Source organism: Phoenix dactylifera, chromosome 5 (genome assembly GCF_051530095.1).
Source record: "Phoenix dactylifera cultivar Ajwa chromosome 5, Ajwa_hap1_PhDact_Kaust_v1.1, whole genome shotgun sequence".
Lineage (NCBI taxonomy): Eukaryota > Viridiplantae > Streptophyta > Magnoliopsida > Arecales > Arecaceae > Phoenix > Phoenix dactylifera.
Genome location: NC_143194.1, coordinates 31,382,384 through 31,400,920, shown reverse-complemented (window position 1 = coordinate 31,400,920; position 18,537 = coordinate 31,382,384). Strand labels below are relative to the sequence as shown.

Here is an 18,537-nt window from a genome sequence, read left to right as displayed (position 1 = left end):
GCGAGGTGGTCCGAGATCGGAAAAATGCCGGCGATGGGAGAAAGAAGGAGGAACGGAGGGATTTTGGACGGTGGCGAGGTGCTTTGGGCGGAACAGTTCAAAGGAAGACGAAGAAGGTTGCCGCCGGCGAGGTTTTTTGGACGGAAGGGAGAAGCCGGCGGGTGTTTTAGAGGGGAAGAGCGGGGTGGGGGTTGTAGAGAGCAATTTAGGGGAGGGGGTGGGGAGGGTGGGAGGTAATTTAAAAATTTTTAATTTTTTAGGGGTGTCTTTGGCAAATGGGGGGTGGGGGGGGCGAGTATTTAATTTTTGGAGGGTGTCCTGAGAAATAGGGGGGGTGTATATTGAACCACCCGCGAGCCAACCATACGCACCCTGTAAACCCCACCTCGTCGAGGCGACTAAGCGTCCGAAACCACTTTAATGCCCCCAAACGGGCTCGGGTTATAAGCTCCCGCAACGAAGCTCGGCGGACAATCGTGCGAGACTTCCGTCTCTTAAACCAACATATTATTTTGTAGGCAAGCGATGTGGGACTAAATTGACCGGCTTCCCAGGAGTACGAGCGTCGTGGGGTCCCTCATCTCAGCAGCATACCTCTCCCAAGACCGCCTCCTCACACCAAGGAACCTCCCTGGCTCTGCGGGCTTCCTCCTCCCTCTCCTCTCAGGACGGGAGCTGGCTGTGGTTGCTGGCGATGACGATGAGGATGGCCTAGCCTGACAGAAGCCCACTGAGGGTGGGTTGCGGCCTTGAGCTTTCGGTGCTGCAGTGTCCAAGGTTTTTGAGGAGGACATTGGTTGGAAAGGTCGTATTGTTTCCTCGGAAGGTTCTTGAAGCGTTCTGCTCCGCCGCGCCATCTAAAGCCGGTTTTCAAGGATAAATCGGCAACCAAGGCCCAAAACAGGGTTAGAAACATTCGGGGGCAATTTCTCGGGGAAGCGTAGCAAGGGTTTCTGTCTTCGTTGACGTCGTTCTTCCCCGGCGATCGCTTGTGAGATCGGAGGAAGGGACGGATGTGATCGTCGGATGGTGACTTTGTGGCCGTCCGACGGACGGACGTTTGTATTGGTGCCACTGGGTAAATATTGAAGCCCCGGGGGATGTCACCAGTTGTTTGAAGAATGTTCACGGGCCACGGGTTCCAAATCTGTTGGAAAAAGCGACTCATCAGGGGTTGGTTTAAAAATTAAACGTTGCCCCCGGTTCGGGTCTTGGCTTCTTGATCTCATCAACCACTTGGGGCCATTGGATCGGGTCCTAAAATTGTTCTTGGTTGGAAATTCCTATTGTTTCTGTACTATATAAATTAGATTGATGAGAGATTTGGCTGGAGGGGGATTCATGTATGGTCATTCACTTGATCAGCACCTGCTCTGTTGCTGATTCTGGTCTTAAAACACCTCCCGCGAGACATCCTTCTGGTCAACCACGATTTACCGCTCTTCATTTTTATGCATATTTTTAGGAAGACGAACCAGCTTGCAGACTGGCATGCGGCAAAAAGAGTATAGACAATATGTTTCGGGTTGGACCGGGCCGGTCCAGGTAAAAGACCATGCCCAGGTCCGGCCCGAATTCACGGGCGAAAATCTCAGTCCAAGCCCGGCAAAACCATCGCGATGGCCGTTAATTTTACCGCGCTTGCGTTGGCGACGGAGGACTTTTGACAATTGAGAGAGTTCCGTACCGTGGATGGAAAGCAACAGGGATTACTGATTAGCCGACGTGGACAAACACGCACGCGTCGAGCAACGTGTGGTTTTGAGGTTGCTTGAACGTGTGGTCTTCACGTTGCGTGCGAGATATTTTAATCCAACTCCCGTTTTATAGGACGGCAAAAGAATAAAAAAAATAAAGCTGAAAAAATCCACTGGTCGGCCCGGCAGCGCTCCCCTCCGAGCTCCCGCGGCGCCGCCTGACGTCATGGCCACCGGCGTCGCCAAGCTCCAGCTCTCTGCCCATCCCTTCAACCATCTCGGCTCCAGAGATCTCTCCAGGTCCGACCATAGACTGCGGCTCCGATCGGATTCGCACCGGAACCCGGCGACGTTCGACGGTGTATCGTTCTTGGGGCCTTTGCTGTGCCGCCGGCGCGGGATTCCGCCGCTTTCCTGCAGATCTTTTCGGTCGGAGAACGGAGGGGAGTCCTCCTCCGAGCGCGATGGAAAGGGGAAGGTGGTTCCGGAAGAGAGGGCATCCCTGTGTTCGAAGCGGGAGGGAGCTCTTTACTCTCTGAAATCTTTGCTTGTTAGGGTTTCGGGGGGGCGTGCGGGACCCGGAGGGCAGTACAGGAAGGCTGTAGAGAAGGCGGAAGCGATCTTTTTTTCGGTGAGCTGTTATCCGAGTTCTTTGCTATTAAAGATAAAACGTAAAAGGTTCTTGAAAGGAAAATAGCGGGTTTGCTTGAAATTGATGTGCATTTTGGTAAGAATAGTTACTGAGTGTAATCTTTTGAGGATATTAAGGTGTTTGGTGAGCTAAAGATTCAAATTACGATCTTGGATCTCATAATTATTGTAGGATAAACTACTCGTTCACTGATTAAGGGAAGATTCAATAAAACTTTCAAGAACATATAACATGATAAATGACAAGAACTAGAACTGGTCGTGTTTAGACAGGTCAGCACCAAACAGATACACCTCTACAGTTTCATTGATTAACTCAGCTGGCGATCTTAAGGATATTGCGTAATTGAAGTTTTAGGTAAAAGCTATATTGGACAAGGACCTAAAGAATTTAAAACAAATCCGAGTACAACTTTAGTTAACTAGATATGGAATTGAAAACCAGAGCCCAACCAAAATTGGTGGCCAAGGAATACCAAGATGTGTATCAGGTTCATTATCAAGCTCTATTTTGTAAGGTTGTATAGAGGTTAATGCAAACAGATCAGATAGGAACGGGATGTCAAAGAATTATTAGAGCTGGGTGAATAAAACGGAGTGGAGCTTTAGGTGCATTATGTCATTGATAGAAGTGGAAGAAGTGAAAAATGTTGAGGCATGCAATCAGGAGTAAAATATTAAAAAAATAAAGTGAGGAATAAGTACATTAGAGGTGGCATTACCAATTATAATTAGTGCAGATGAAGGTGTTAGAAGTGAGAAGATTGTGATGTATAAATGGCATAACTAATAAGAATAGGGTTGTGAGGAACAAGAGACAAGATGCATAGGAGTTGCACTAATTAAGACACATGGTGAAAAACTGACTAAGATGATGTCAACATGTATAACTCCAGTTAATATTTAAGGAGCCTTTGCTGAAGAGAGGTTTTTGAGTTTGTAGGCAGCAGCTATAAAAACAAGGAAAGACCAAATGAAACATGAAGAGAAGTGTGAGATAGGATTGAGAAAAGCTTGTAGTGACATCAGATGTAGCATTAAGTAATGGTTGTGAAGAAGGATCCATTGAGCCAGCCACAGATATTTGAAAAAACTTTGATGATTGTATTCATGCTTATAAATTACATGGTTCAAAGTTGTGGTGAATTATATAGGAAAAGTTTGACTGCAGATTTTTTCCGTCATAAGTATAGTGAAGGGCACACAAAGGTGCCTAGGCAGATGGGACAAGGCTCTTAGGTGTGCTCATGGTAATGCTCTCGGTCATATCAAGATCGCTCAGATATATATTGTTAATGACTGTTTTCTATATTGCACTAGATTGGAGGCTTTTTCCTGACATAAGTTACCAATACTTTCAAATATCACCCTACATAGTAGATATCAACTTTTCTTGGCCATAGTTTTACATTAAAGTAATCATGCATGGAAACTTCTGATCTCTCTCTCTCTCTCTCTCTCTCTCTCTCTCTCTCTCTCTCGTCCTTTCCCCATTCAGTTTGTCACACAGATTGGAAGATATCTTGTTACAATGATGAGTACTGGTGTTATACTTGCAATTGGGTTTCAGTTATCAGGTTTGTAATTGTACCTATGTTAGAATTTTCTAGTACTTTGTCTTTCTTCTTTCTTTTTAAGTATATGTTTGAAAGTTTGTAAAATCTGTCTTTCCTTTTGTACTCTGTCAATCTAAAGGGGGAGACAGTCAGATGAATACATTGATTTGGTATTGCTGGCTTGGTGGAATAATTACGGGAACGATGATAGGGGCAAACATGGTTTTAGAAGAACATTGCAAAGCTGGACCACGCAATATTGTCATAACTGGAAGGTAGTACCCATTATCTGGTTTTATTGGAGAATTTTTGACTGTTAGCATCGGATTCTTCCAGAAAAAGAAAAGTTTGATGCAAACATATAAAATGTCAATAGTTTGGTGCCATATGATAAATCAGGCTCCTTGCATATTAATTTGAAGATTACAGTGGTCACTTGGAATGCCCATGCATGTATGAATGCTTTGTAATAGGAAATGCACTTTGATTCTTGTTTCTCTCTATTAATTTAATTGGATCAGAAATAGTCTACAGAACTTGGCAATTTTAAATCAATGAAATTGATATTCCGGGGTATCTGGACACTGTGAAGCAATTGCAGCATGTTCCATTAATTCTCTGTTCAAATAGTTCAACCAATGCTGCTAACCATACACTGACTATTTCACTAATGACTGAGCTTGTGACGCTATCTCATTCTGCTAACAGTTCCTTTGTACTGTTTTTACAGCACAAGGGGTTTAGGCAAAGCACTTGCTCGTGAATTTCTTCTTTCTGGAGATCGAGTTGTTGTTGCTTCCCGCAGGTGGTATTTAACACCTTGATACCTCTCTCAAGATTCATTTCCCTTCTGTTATGTTTCTACCATTTATGTCAGTCTCTCAGACCTTAGCATGCCATCTTGGTTTTTTTGAAGGCAGCCCTGAGTCGGTATATAAGACTGTGGAAGAATTGAAAGAAAACCTAAAGGAGGGTATGTCAATTGCTAGAAGTAGAGGGAGGACAAATTTATCTCATGCTACGGTTGTTGGAATTGCTTGTGATGTCTGCAAGCCTGAAGATGTCAGGAAGTTGGCAAACTTTGCTGTAGATGAACTCGGTTCAGTAGACATCTGGGTAAGTATGATGTTTATCAGACTATTCTTATATTCCTGTTATTATCTGTTTTGAACTAAAAGTTTTGCTTTTTCTCCCTTTTTTTTTAACATTGTCTGTTCCGAAAAGAAAGTAATGACTTGGGCCTGATTTGGGCCAAAATGCTAGGATAGTTAAGCACAAGATTACCTGGACATGTGAGATTCCTAGAAAAATCTTACCTCGGCATGTGAGATTCCTAGAAAAATCCATTATAGCAGGTGCTCCCTTGACAGCAGATTCAGCATGCCTCAAACACTTTGGATACTTTTGAATGTTTCCAACTTTGCCCTCCTTTGGCATAGCATAGACTGATCAGACTAAATCCTGGTTCATCAAGTTTTCAGATCCAACATAAAAATTTAAAAGAAAACAAGGAAGAAGATGTGGAGATTAATTTGTCATTGCCTCTCAAAAAAAAAAAAAAATGAGCATGGAGGTCACTGCAATAAAAGCTATTGTGATTCCGGTGACAATGACGCAAGAGACATGGAAGATAGGTAGACTTGTCTTGCATACTTTTCCTGTTTCCTTCTACTCTTTTGGCGAGGGCATAATTGAAAAACTTGAGGTTATCAAGCATGGAGTTCCTTAAAAAGGGTTACTTAAGATGAACCTATAATAATATTGGACAATAGGATGTTTGATGTTAAATTTGTCCAAAATACAGTGTTTAGCCACACATATAAAATTATACATTTTATCAGTATCAGATTCCTAAATTAATTCTGGAAGTTACTGCATCATTCTCTTATGGAGTATATGCTAGCATCCAGCTTATGACAATTTGACATGATATTTTCTAAATATTATTATCTAATTAATTAGAGTAATTTAAGAGCAGCCATTTTCTACATGTCCATGTGTCCTTTTCTCTTCCTTTCACCAAACGAGACATTCAAACATGTCTCTGGATCTGATTCCCACATTCTTGTCCATGCAACTCTTATTGGGCAACCTAGATAATCAATGAACATGGACATTTATAGAAGCATAATATGAAGAATGGTCAAACTCTTGTTCCATGGTGAATGTATATCTTAATGTTGGTTGATGCTTTTTGCATCTTTCTTTCATACAATTTTTTAAAAATTTCTTCGATGTTGTCAACATTTAAAAGAAGTATAGTTTGTTTAACTTGTGGCTATTGAAGACCTTATTTGTGCATCGTAATTCACCGATTGTTTTTGCTTCAAGTCATGTTTCTGTGAAGTACTTTCACTAGTCACTAAATGTATCATGTTTGAATATCTAATCTATATCTACAACACTGCCTGTGCTTAGAAAGGGATAAACTTCTTTACTTTGAGGGAACTGTAGAACCTGTTGTGGGAAATGTGCATTAAAGTTTGTTTTAAAAACTCATGAAGCTATCGGTTCCTCGTCTTGTGAATCTTGTTGGTCAAATTTCTAAATACCATGGCTAATTATGTCAAGGGTATTAAATGTCATCCCTTATCACTTAAAAATAGTTTGCCTTTGATGCATTTGTTTGTGGCCAAAGAATTTTATTTTCTCAAGGGTTTACTTTATGCAGTGCACAGTTATCTTTTAAATTCAGCAATTTGCTCATCTGGTGAGTTTATACTTTGACACTATGGACAGATAAACAATGCTGGCACAAACAAAGGTTTTAGGCCATTGCTACAGTTCACAGATGAAGATATTGTACAGGTTTGCACCTTTGGCGCTTTCTGGTTAATCTTCCTGGTATTTACCATCTGCATCTAAGGATGTCTTTTTGCATGAATGTTTTCAAATCTGGAAATATATTGAACAAAAGATTGGAAAGTATAAAATTAAGAAACAGCATCAAGGGTTAAGACTCGTGAGGATGGCAGTAAGATCTGGTATATCTTCTCTGAAAAGGAATTTGGATAGGAAAAAAAAACGTTGCTCCAATAGAAGTAGGAAACTATAGATATTTCAAACCAATCAAATGAGTAACAATAAAACAACAATGAATGAAATATTAATAACTATATTGAAAATGTGTAATTGCTATGAGGTGAAGATTTGATTTTCTGATTGGTTTCTGGTGAAATTTTAATCCTGATTTAGATTAAATTGGTTCTGATATGCACAATGCAGACTGATTCAATGATGACAGTTGTTGTGCTATCGGTTGTATCATTTAAATCCCTAATTATGAATGCCAATGGATGGTGATGCAGGGTCCCAGTCCTCAGTACTAGAGCTACAATATTTGATAAAATGACTTTTTGATACAAACAGACCCCTATGCATGCATATGCACATACCAAGTTAAAGTTGATTATGTAAGGTTGACATGCTTCTTACAGAAAAAAATGATAACCAAGGAATGGATCATATGTTGTTAGGTCTATTATTGAAGCACATAAAAGTTGTATTGTACAAAAAAAATGCGTTATTCAGGTTATAAATCCATCTACTCTGTAAATGAAGACCATCTATTTCCAAGAACAATACTCCTAGCCAAGGTTTCCTTTCTCGGTACCAAATCCTATATCGGTATCATCCCATCATAGTGTCGGAATGCACAATCTCGTACTGAGCATCGGTATGGTACTGATCGGTATGGCAAACCTTGCTCCTAGCATTTAGCACCTAGCAATCTTCTAAATATGTTTTATTTTCATTTATCCAATATAGCAACCTAATAAGCTAAAGATATTTATCAAAATAGAAAGAAGGCATTAGGCATTAGACTCATTACTATGAAGGGTTCTGGGGGTCTTGTAGAATAAGGAGTCTTCCTTAGGAAAAACCGATATAGTAATGCTTCACCAGTTAAGACCCATCTAGTTATTTATGCGCGTCTTATGCTGGTATGTCAGACAAAGTAGCAGAAACTTAGCATTGTAGGCTGGGAGGCATGCATGCACAACATACGTATACATGGGGGATACTTATATACATTCATACACATATATAAACAAACAAACAAACAAAGAAACTTTCTCCATGTTGTTAAGAGTACCAGAACAATCCCATGAATATCTTATATCCTCTATGACATATTGCAAGGTGCTCTTAACTGTTAGAATCAATTGTTCACTATTCAATTTACAAAACTAAAAGTAATGTGCTTCTTTTAGCTCTCAAGGCAATGTAAACATGCTTTTCATGCCTTGATAAATTTTTGTTGGCCTGTTGGACTATCTTTATAGCTTCAATATTTACTTTATCAGTTAGTAAATTACGTAGCATGTTAGTTGCAGTTAATTAATTTGCTTTAACAGTTTATTTGTGGGTTTTAACATGATGTTGCTCCATGATTAGATTGTCTCCACAAACTTGGTTGGTTCTATACTCTGCACAAGAGAAGCTATGCGTGTCATGGGATCCCAGGAAAAGGGGGGTCACATATTCAACCTGGATGGGGCAGGTTCTGGTGGATCAAGCACACCATTGACAGCTGTGTAAGTGGTACAAAGTCACCGATCTTTGTCATGTCCAGAGGCTAAAATGCATATAGCTATATTAATAGGTAACATTGCTGATGCCAGCCAGATGTCCAGAGGCTAAAGTTCGCCTGGGATCCGCTGGCTAAACCTTTTATTCTGTTTATGATGTCATTTTTGTCAGCCAACCTACCATGATCTCTTGTTTGATTTGTAGCTATGGCTCAACAAAGTGTGGCCTTAGGCAGCTTCAATCATCACTTCTAAATGAGTGCAAGCGGTCTAAGGTTGGAGTCCACACGGCATCTCCAGGCATGGTTCTTACAGATTTGCTTTTAAGGTAACCACAAACGGACTATCAATTCATTTTGTCTTTAACTCTTCATATTTATGGCATTTGCAAGCCCCATTAACAAGATGGGTCTCTATGATCAAATAAGCTGAAAGGTCCAAATATCATAATATTTTTTGTAGCATTGTAGGATGATACAACTCACCTACTTTCACCCAATAGGAAGTATCACCTTGCTCAGTTTGTTCTATCTGCATCTGCATGATATTTCTCCTGAAAATAAATGTGGTTTGTCCTTTTTCTGAAAGAGCAACTCAAGACACTCCCAACTCCGAGAATATCCATTCCAGCACTCTCAGGGTGTCCTTGACAAAATGGCCCTTCACATGGATTATGATGTTCTCATACCTGTCATGTTAATGCATAATTATAGTTGTTGTATTATAGGTATGTCTGTTAAGACGGGTTATATCTGTTAAAATGACATTGGCATTTTCAGATGCTTAACAGATATTAGTTTTATGACAGGTAAATCTGTTATGCATCTGGATAATCTAAACAAATAAACTCTTTTGAATTCTACATGCACTTCCACTATGCATTTTGTGGAGCATACATTAGCAGATTATTCTCTTTGACTTCATTGCATTGCTCAAAGCATAATGTTACTTTATTGACCTTATCTTCTATTTTCATGGTTCCCAATCATGCAGTGGCTCAACTTTGAGAAACAAACAAATGTTTAACATAATCTGCGAGCTTCCAGAAACAGTGGCAAGAACATTGGTTCCAAGGATGCGAGTTGTAAAGGGAAGTGGAAAGGCAATCAATTACCTGACACCACCTCGTATCTTGCTGGCATTGGTCACTGCATGGCTTCGTCGAGGTCGATGGTTTGATGATCAAGTAACTACTGCTCTCCAGACATGCCTAATGTTCAAAATAGATTTTGATCTTACTGCAACCATATTGAAATATTCATAATATCTCTGTTATAGAACAAGGAACATGACAAAGTCCAGCCTTTCCTATTTACTTAGATTGTTACTGAGTAAATAAAAATATGCTGTTGATAACCTATCACCAACCGTTGATTTGTTAATTCCATAACTATTAAACTACTGCAACAAATTATAAGTTGTCTTGGATGTGCTATATTAATATATTCCATGAAACATACCTAGACAGCGTGCTTGATTAAAAACCTTCATAGTTTTTACTCAGTAGACTACCTAGAATAGCCTTTTGCTCTGCCATATATTTGTGATAATAATTAGACTGTTCCTATCAGTGGGTTTTCCAGTTGAAAATTGGACAGACCATTCTTTGTGTCTGCAAATTCGAAATTAGGGATTTTTGTTGATTTTGATTGACTTTGTAGGAATGGCAGTTTATATTACAAATTGGTCCTTTTTTCCTTTCCTTTTGAGTGGTTGTAAGGACTGATGTTTGATAACACTAGAGAGCTTATTCATGGCAAGTTTTAAAACATGTAACATCACTGGATAACCCAGATACTAGGACATTGGCTAAGTAAAACAGTAGCTCTTATTACGACTACCCTGCCTGACTTCTTACACTCAACAGTCTCAGCTCTCTCTCTCTCTCTCTCTCTCTCACACACACACACACACACCCCACCATGCAGACACATATTGACTTATTCTTTTCCTTGTTCTGATTGGATGCATTTCATTTTCTTGGATAAAATGCTTAAAGGACAAATGCTTAAAGTAAGTCTTCCATTTTGTTTTCTGTTGATATAACAAAACTAATTTCCAAAGAGATTAAACTAGTACGCATAATATCACCAATCCCATTAAATCAACTATCTTGGTGATTTAAGATTGAATTCACACTAGCTCATACTTTAAATTTTCTCCTCTCTAGGGAAGAGCACTTTATGCTGCAGAGGCTGATAGACTTCGCAACTGGGCTCAAAGCCGCACTCGCTTCTCTTTCACGGATGCCATGGAGATGTATGCAGAGAACACCTGGCTCTCTGTTTTCTCACTCTCAGTTGTCTGCGCCTTCATAATATTGTCCACTTCAAGTGGTACCTTTCCAGGTACATGATTCCTAATGGAGATGTTGCAACAAGATTGTTTTGTATCCCATGCCTGGTTTTACACAGCAGAAGAATTGGTATGATATTATTACACACAGGAGGTCGTCATTAGTCAAACTATCTAACCTATGTAAGTTTAGAAGCAAGCCTTCTGGGCGAGCAACCCTGGAAGACTATCATTCAACCCATAAAAAAGGGGATTCCACCTCATTGAAAAATATCAGCTGTACCTACAGAGGGAAAAAGGAAGGGGAAAAAAGCTTGGCTGTAAAAACTTTGAAATAGCAATGCAAGCTCACATTTTAACTCTTTATATAGCAGACTGCAAAATGAGATGTGTTTCAATTTTATCATGTCTTTGTTTTTATAGGTTGCACATCCCATTTAAAAGACAGCAAGTAATGGGGTGTGCCATAAGTTATTGCCAGTGCATGAAACATGTAGTGGATGGAATACTAGAATGCAGATGTTATTGTTATTGTAATTTGTCTCCTTGAAGGCAGCTTTTTGGGCTGAAAATTTCTTGCATCTTCAGTATTAAAGAAGAGTCTTCCTCCTGAAGGATAAAACAGGGAAGTTGCCTCAATGGTGCTCGGTGCTTGAAAAACACAACTGACTGTTATAACTATTGCGCAGATCACACCAACTGATTAAACCCATGATCAGGTTGGGGCGCGCAGGGGTGCAAGATCTGGTAAAGTGCGATGGTTGTTCTACTTGGTGACAGTTCAAGTCAAACCATGCTGCAGTCTAGAGTACATTGAGTTTAACAAATGCAGGCTATATTAAAGGTTAAGGCAGAGAACATAATCAGTCTTGAGAACTTACTGGTTCAACCTCATAAAGTCAAGGATCAAAAAATTGAAAATAAAGAAGAAAATCTCGAATGCTCTTTCTTTTGATGCTTACTGAGTTGGACCAAAGTCTCCTATACAAGACCATAATATTCTGATGTCAGATGACAGTTTCTGCAAAACAGTGTGGATGCGCAATATCTGCATTTAACTATGTCCATATGTGGTGTTTTCATCTTGAGTGCAACGCTTGTTGAGGCCTCATTTGAATTGGCTCCAACCTTCAAACTCAGTTGTAAATCTAGATCCGATGAGCAAACTGAATTACTGAAAATTTCCTTCTATTGAGGCTGCTAAACCTCACACAACATTCAGCAGACTCTAATTAGTCCATGGAGAAATTTTAGAGCAATTTGGACCTTCCAATTAGAACTGAGAGATTACCATGAATGCCAGTTTGGCCACATGACATTGCTTAAGGTTAATATATTCTCCAGACAGGAAATAACCCTAAAGATACTTCTCTGAGGTTCCATCTCCAATCTTTTGTAGCTTGAACTTTGGAAATCAAAATGGAGGTACTTAGTAATAATGACAGGTAGATAGATACAGCCAGTACATCCTCTCTGCGTCTAATTGCACACAAATCTGGCATGAAGTATCGGAAATTTTACCATTCTATGCAGATCTCGTTATGCACCTCAATCAGCAGAACACCCAGCAAAAGAGCAGCTACACGTGAATACAAGTTTTTGTACAAAATTGATGATTGTGCCAAATGAAAGGTGCAAAAGCTTGCTCGAATTGTAGGTATGGATGTGGCAAAGTAAATAAACACTAAGCGTATTGTTTTGCTATAGCATGCCCAATATTGAGAACAACTCCGCAAGCTCACAATTTCTTTGATATTGCATTTCAGTTAGGGTTCCTGTAAAGTTGGGGGCAGAATCTTGAAAAAAGTCTGAGATGTTTGGTGATAGAACCATAAACAATCAATAGAAACAGCAAAGTATCTGCTCGAGAAAGAGTTCATCTGAAGCATGATTAGCTATTAAAATTATTTCAACTTAGTGTTAAGATTAGTCTTCCACTTATCAAAGGTCCAAGGCAGTTTCTATAATCTTGATTAAGAAAACATCAAGATAAGGGATTGCATGCCTATTTAGAATTACAAACAATGATAGAGCTGAAAACGGATCGGATATTGGTATATCCATTTTGTACCCATATTTTTTTTAACAAATACCAATATGGATACGGCTATCAAACGGATATCAAAATTAATATCCATATTTGTTATAGATATAAATCGGATATTATTTGGATACAAATCGGATTTCTAGTTAAGGCTGAAATCGGATTTCTAGTTAAGGCTGAAATTGGATCAGATACGGATCGGATACTAACATATCCATATTAATATTTGTTTTGTTAGATGAATATAGATATAAATATGGATATTAGTCGAATGCAAAAAAGCATATCCACATTTGTTTTAAATGGATATGGATACAAATCGAATCCCGAGAGTATGGATATAAATACATATATAAATTGGATAATTAAACTTTATGACCACAGAATAAAAGATATAACTAAGAGGATGATAAATCAAGTTAATAGCATATTAATGTTGTCATTTATTTTTCTTAAAAATTCATGAGTACTATATAAAATTAAATAAAGTTACAAATGGAATCGCATATTCAGATACAGATCGGATAATTGTCTATTCATAACGGATATGAATACAGATACGGATATTAGTCGGATACTATATCCGGATAAATTTGGATACAAAAATAGATCCGAACGGATACTATCCGATCTACTTTCACCCATATTTCGAGTACAACCCAATAATAAAAACTAATATTAATTATATAATCATAAAGGACGGTAACATAATTTCCTATGCAGATCACATAATTAAAGATTTAAGAGGTATGGAGATAAACCTGGTCAAGAGTCCAAATTACTAGTTTGACTAGATTTGCATTAAAATATTAAAAATTAAAATTATTTAAAGTAAAGATATGATATAAAGAATATTAATAATTTTCTATATCATATATTATCATTACTTTTGAATTATAGCATAAATAAAAAAAATAATCATGAATTATCTAACTTTTTAGAGAGATTGTAAGAAAAATTATAAATAAATGTAGCAGTATGTAGCAGTTACTAATATTTATAAATATTTTAGTCAATAAAGTTTTGAAAATATTTAACATTAATTTTTTATTTTTATCAAAAAATATCTATTTTTTATAGAAAATAATGATTATAATATAAAATATAATAACATACATGACGTAGTTATTTAATGATCTAAATGTGTTTCAATAAGTACAAAGAACGACTCATATAAATTAGAAGTATTGTTGTGGTATGGTGGTTGGGTGCTGGTATTTTAGTTGAGATGTTTCTTAGGATTTACAATTTATTTTAGATAACTTTTTACCATGCAGGAGGCACCCTATTATATAGATATTCAGATCCGAATCCAAAAAAATCAAATATATCCAATCCAGATCCGTATCCGACAGACTTCTGTATTAAATATCCGGACATGTATCTAGATTCAATTGGACCAAAAAAATTAGTATCTAAATCCAACCTGAATCGAACACGAAAATGGATACAATCAGATTATACCCGACCCGCTTTCAGCCCTAAAGCAGAATTCAAATAATGGGGGATACTGCTGAAGAGAATCTTGGTCTACATCTAACCAGTCCTGTTTGAATTAAATCTTCGGCCCAAGTCTTGACTCCATCTCCTAGTGCTACTCACTGCTGATTAACTACAAGGTTTAACGAAATGGTACCCTGCATAAACTCAATTTATGCTCCAGCTTCTGCTACAGAGGCTAACATCGAGCTAAATAGTGGAACTCCGTTGTTTGATTACCAATTATTCATTTGTTGACACCACAACTATCATTATCTTTCCTGACCATTACATCATAATCTTATTTTTAGTGTTTTTAAGTGTTCAGGTTGTAATTGAACCAATCAATGCAAATAAGCTGCTTTTCAACCTTTAATGCTGGCCAATGTCAACAGTCCATTAGCATAAGATGAGAATGTTGAAGATGTGCCAAAAATTAAATCTGCTAAACCAAACTAAGAAGATTAGAGGAAGATTAGAAGTGGCCCCTAAATGAGATAAGGATAAGATCTCAGTTATGTTTCTAGACATGCAATTTAGACCAAAAGATGGCCTAAATGAAGGACTTCCTATTATATGTTGAATCAGGCAGAGCAGAACAAAAGCAATGAAAAAAAGATTTCCTTTGGGACTATTACATATAGAAACCAAAAGTAAATCTGAATCAATATAACTGACAAATGGATGGAAAAAAGCGCTAACAAATTAGGTCCACAATGCATTCCATAGTAATACAAAGTGAATAGTACAACTGCCCTATACAACTGATTATTCAAAGGTACCCGAAATAACTCCACTATCCCCTTAGCACAATTAAAAACAAGGACAATGAAAGAAGCAATCTTGCAATAAAAACAGTGAAATACAATCCCTGTATAATATTACTCAAAGAGCGCCCAGACAGACCATGATATCTAATTACACTGGATCAAGCTACCAACAATTTATCACAGAAAGTTCAGCAGAAGCAATCAATATCTTTCCGCTCCAAAAATGGAACCACATCCACAGAGAAATCAGAAGAAATTAAGAGCGAAAGACATCAATTTTAACAATGTAGTACCTTAAAAACATCAATTTTATTAAGGAAGAATTAGGCAAAAGACAACCAAAAATATTGACCTAGTGTCACAGAATACAGTTCAAGAACACATTCGTTGCAACAAAACTGGAAGGATTGAGTTAAGAATGAGAGCTATTATTACTAGGAGCAGATACGAGGAAATTCTCCGACCATAGGATGTTATCTACCGGGGAGATAATTCGGAATTGGAAGCGGAGGAATTGGCGGCTCAGACGGGGCTGACGAGCTGAGAGAGATGGGGTTTGGGTTCAGAGTTCATGCCAATAACGATGATGAGGGGGATGAAGCCGTAGTGGGCAACGACCTTGGCCTTCTTCATCGCCCAGGTGCTCCACTCCTTGACGCATCGCGCCGTCGATCCATCGTCGGGGCCCCTCCCGGCCTTCCCCTTTCCCTTGGACGAAACCCTAGAAGCCATCGCCGACGAATACCTCTCGCGTCCCAAATCCGAGCAGTCAAAAAGCTGTGAACGACCTGGGATTTTAATGGAAGCGCGACAGTGAGGGCGCTTACGGTTGCCGGGTGCGAGTAGGGTGCATCGTGATTTGTATTAGCCCAAATCCATCCATAGCTTGGGTCACGTTGGATGGGTTGCGTGCCTATTTTGGTATGACTTGGGTTAAGAGTTCTCATTTGTCAAGTTGGATTGGGTTAATTTGAAAGCCTATGCAATTGGGTTCTTCTTACAACTTGGATGGTTTATGTCACCTAGGAGCCTCCACTCCTAAGTTTTTTCAAGGTCAACTTCCATATCACTGCAACAGATAATGGCAGCAGAGGTGGTTCGAGCTTTGTGATCCGGGATCCGAATTCCAGACTGATCACGGTGGGCGGATCGCGATCTTTAATACCTTAGTTCCGAGAACCAAGTTGAGAGAGGCCTGGGTAGGGATCACCTACGTGAGGCAAGTTCTGAGGGCTGACCACCTGGTGATCGAGAGGGACTCGGCGATGGTGATTGGCTAGATTTATAGTCAGATAGTGCTTGATGTTGCCCACCCGCTCTTGCTTGACATCTAAGAGGAGTGTGAGGAGATGTGTGGCAGGCATGTCTACGGCGAAGCAAATAGTATGGTGAACTGGGCTTTCTCATTTGTGGCGGAGCACTCTAGAGAGGTTATGTGGACCAACACTTTAACTATTCTAAACCGTATTGAGTGATATTTTATTTTTAGACTTTATTGAATGTATTCGTATCAGACATGTATGATCCATCTATCTTATTAAAGTAGAAAAACAAAGTCCCCCACGCCCTGCATCTGCACCACCTCTAGAGGGTGGTCGCATCTCCACGAGCTTGTTGAAGACCCAAACGTCTCAGGGGGTGGGAACATTGAACAACTAATCCTCTATCATCAAATTGAACTACATTGCCCTTGCAAAAGAACTGGTGCCTTAGGCTCAGCTGCTGCACACTTTGAATCTCACCTAGGCGAGAGAATAGCCCCACCAGAGCTTCCACAAGTGAGGAGAAGATGAATGAGTACCATATTTGGATGTCCATCAGATAGACCAAGACAACAGGGATCCACAGGACAACCACAGCAAACCTCTTTGTTTGGGCGAACAATTCATGCCACTGGTGCTCTATCGATATCGACGAGATCTTCTCAAGGAAGTTGCAGCCACATCAAGGAAGGTAATTGTTGCGGGGACGGCGCTTTAGCCGGAGCCTCGCGCAACAGCATAGCCCACATTAAGCTAGCAGAGAAAGAGGACCACGTTCCTCCCGAGGTATTATCCGCTTTGGGCGCTCCGGCCCGCGCGTCCAGTGCTGACGGGGGGAGACTGGTGTCCTTACGGGTTTGCCCTTCAAAAGGCGCCTCGAGAGGAAAGGATTTCCACCCCCCCCATTTAAGGCATGGAACCTTTCCGCTACTAGCCGATGTGGGACTAAATTCAAGGCCCCCTCCCCTCTCCACAACATAGCCCCCCCAGTGGGAAGGTTCCTTGCCGGTTTTTAACGCCGGAGGCCCCCACAGTCCTGAAGGGTAGTCAATGGAGGGAGAAGACGCCCCTACCTGGCGCGCCATCTGTTGCGGGGACGGCGCTTTAGCCGGAGCCTCGCGCAACAGCATAGCCCACATTAAGCTAGCAGAGAAAGAGGACCACGTTCCTCCCGAGGTATTGTCCGCTTTGGGCGCTCCGGCCCGCGCGTCCAACGCTGACGGGGGGAGACTGGTGCCCTCACGGGTTTGCCCTTCAAAAGGCGCCTCGAGAGGAAAGGATTTCCACCCCCATTTAAGACATGGAACCTTTCCACTACAAGCCGATGTGGGACTAAATTCAAGGCCCCCTCCCCTCCCCACAACAGTAATTAATTACCCTCGAGTTCGCATCATTGGACCTCCGAAGGTCATGGTTCTTCTGGATGCAGATCGGGGCCTGGAGGATGCCTGGACAGTGGCGACGAGGATGGACAAGAGGAAGGGAAGGCCGGCCCGGGGAGGAGCAGCAGAGGCTTTTGGGTCCGAACCGGAGATTGGTGACCTCGCCCGAGACGAGGAGGTAGAGGGAGATGTAGGCACTACAGGAGGAAGTAAGAATTCCAACGCAAATTTGCCTAGAAGTGTAACCATGCCAAAATTTGCCAATGCTTTTTATTGGAAGTATGAGGACACTTAAAAGGGTCGGCAATGAGATACGACATTTTTCCTACACTTTTTTGCAAAGCATCTTTATGTTATGAAGCTTGAAAACATCGTCGGAAGCCACAAATAACACAGTGCTAGATTACTTCTTCTCCTCTACCTCTTTGCCGAGCTTCTCCTTCTTCGCCAGCTTCCTCCACTGCCGTTTCTTAAAAGTTTTCTTTTCCTCATCTGCCTCTCTCTCGAGCTCCTCCTTCTTCACTCGATTTTGTTGTATTTGATTTGCCATTGTTGATCGAGTAGATGGTATTAGTGCCTCCCGAGGTATCGATCTTTTATTTTAGTTTGAAAATAAATCATTTATTAATAATTAATTCAATGATTTGATAACCAATCATGGTAATATCTTTAAAAGTTTCGCAAAGAGCATTATACATAATGATTAATGAAAAGAGAATTCTTAGCTATATATTCCATAGTTACAATGAGAATTTTTTCACCATTTCTAGTAAGAGTATTTACCCCCACTCAGTTGTCTGCAGTGAGCAGATATACCCAGAATGCTAAACACAATAATAGCACTATAGACGTTCGTAGGTTGGAGGCAG

General features: G+C 40.0%; 1 protein-coding gene and 1 pseudogene across 2 annotated transcripts; one reads left to right on the top strand and one right to left on the bottom strand.

The window, feature by feature from the left end:
- Positions 1-607: 607 nt before the first annotated feature.
- On the top strand, positions 608-11,097 carry NYC1 (NAD(P)-binding Rossmann-fold superfamily protein). The gene is made up of 10 exons (XM_008796822.6): positions 608-2,328; positions 3,847-3,925; positions 4,044-4,179; positions 4,635-4,709; positions 4,825-5,020; positions 6,644-6,712; positions 8,303-8,442; positions 8,642-8,764; positions 9,430-9,622; positions 10,607-11,097. The coding sequence occupies exons 1-10, from the start codon at positions 1,924-1,926 to the stop codon at positions 10,790-10,792; spliced, it is 1,602 nt and encodes a 533-aa protein (XP_008795044.4). The 5' UTR covers positions 608-1,923; the 3' UTR covers positions 10,793-11,097.
- Positions 11,098-15,311: 4,214 nt separating this feature from the next.
- Positions 15,312-15,849, bottom strand: LOC113462986 (mitochondrial import receptor subunit TOM7-1 pseudogene; annotated as a pseudogene). Its single transcript, XR_015987356.2, has one exon. The product of XR_015987356.2 is annotated as a mitochondrial import receptor subunit TOM7-1 pseudogene (transcript).
- Between the last annotated feature and the right edge of the window lie 2,688 nt (positions 15,850-18,537).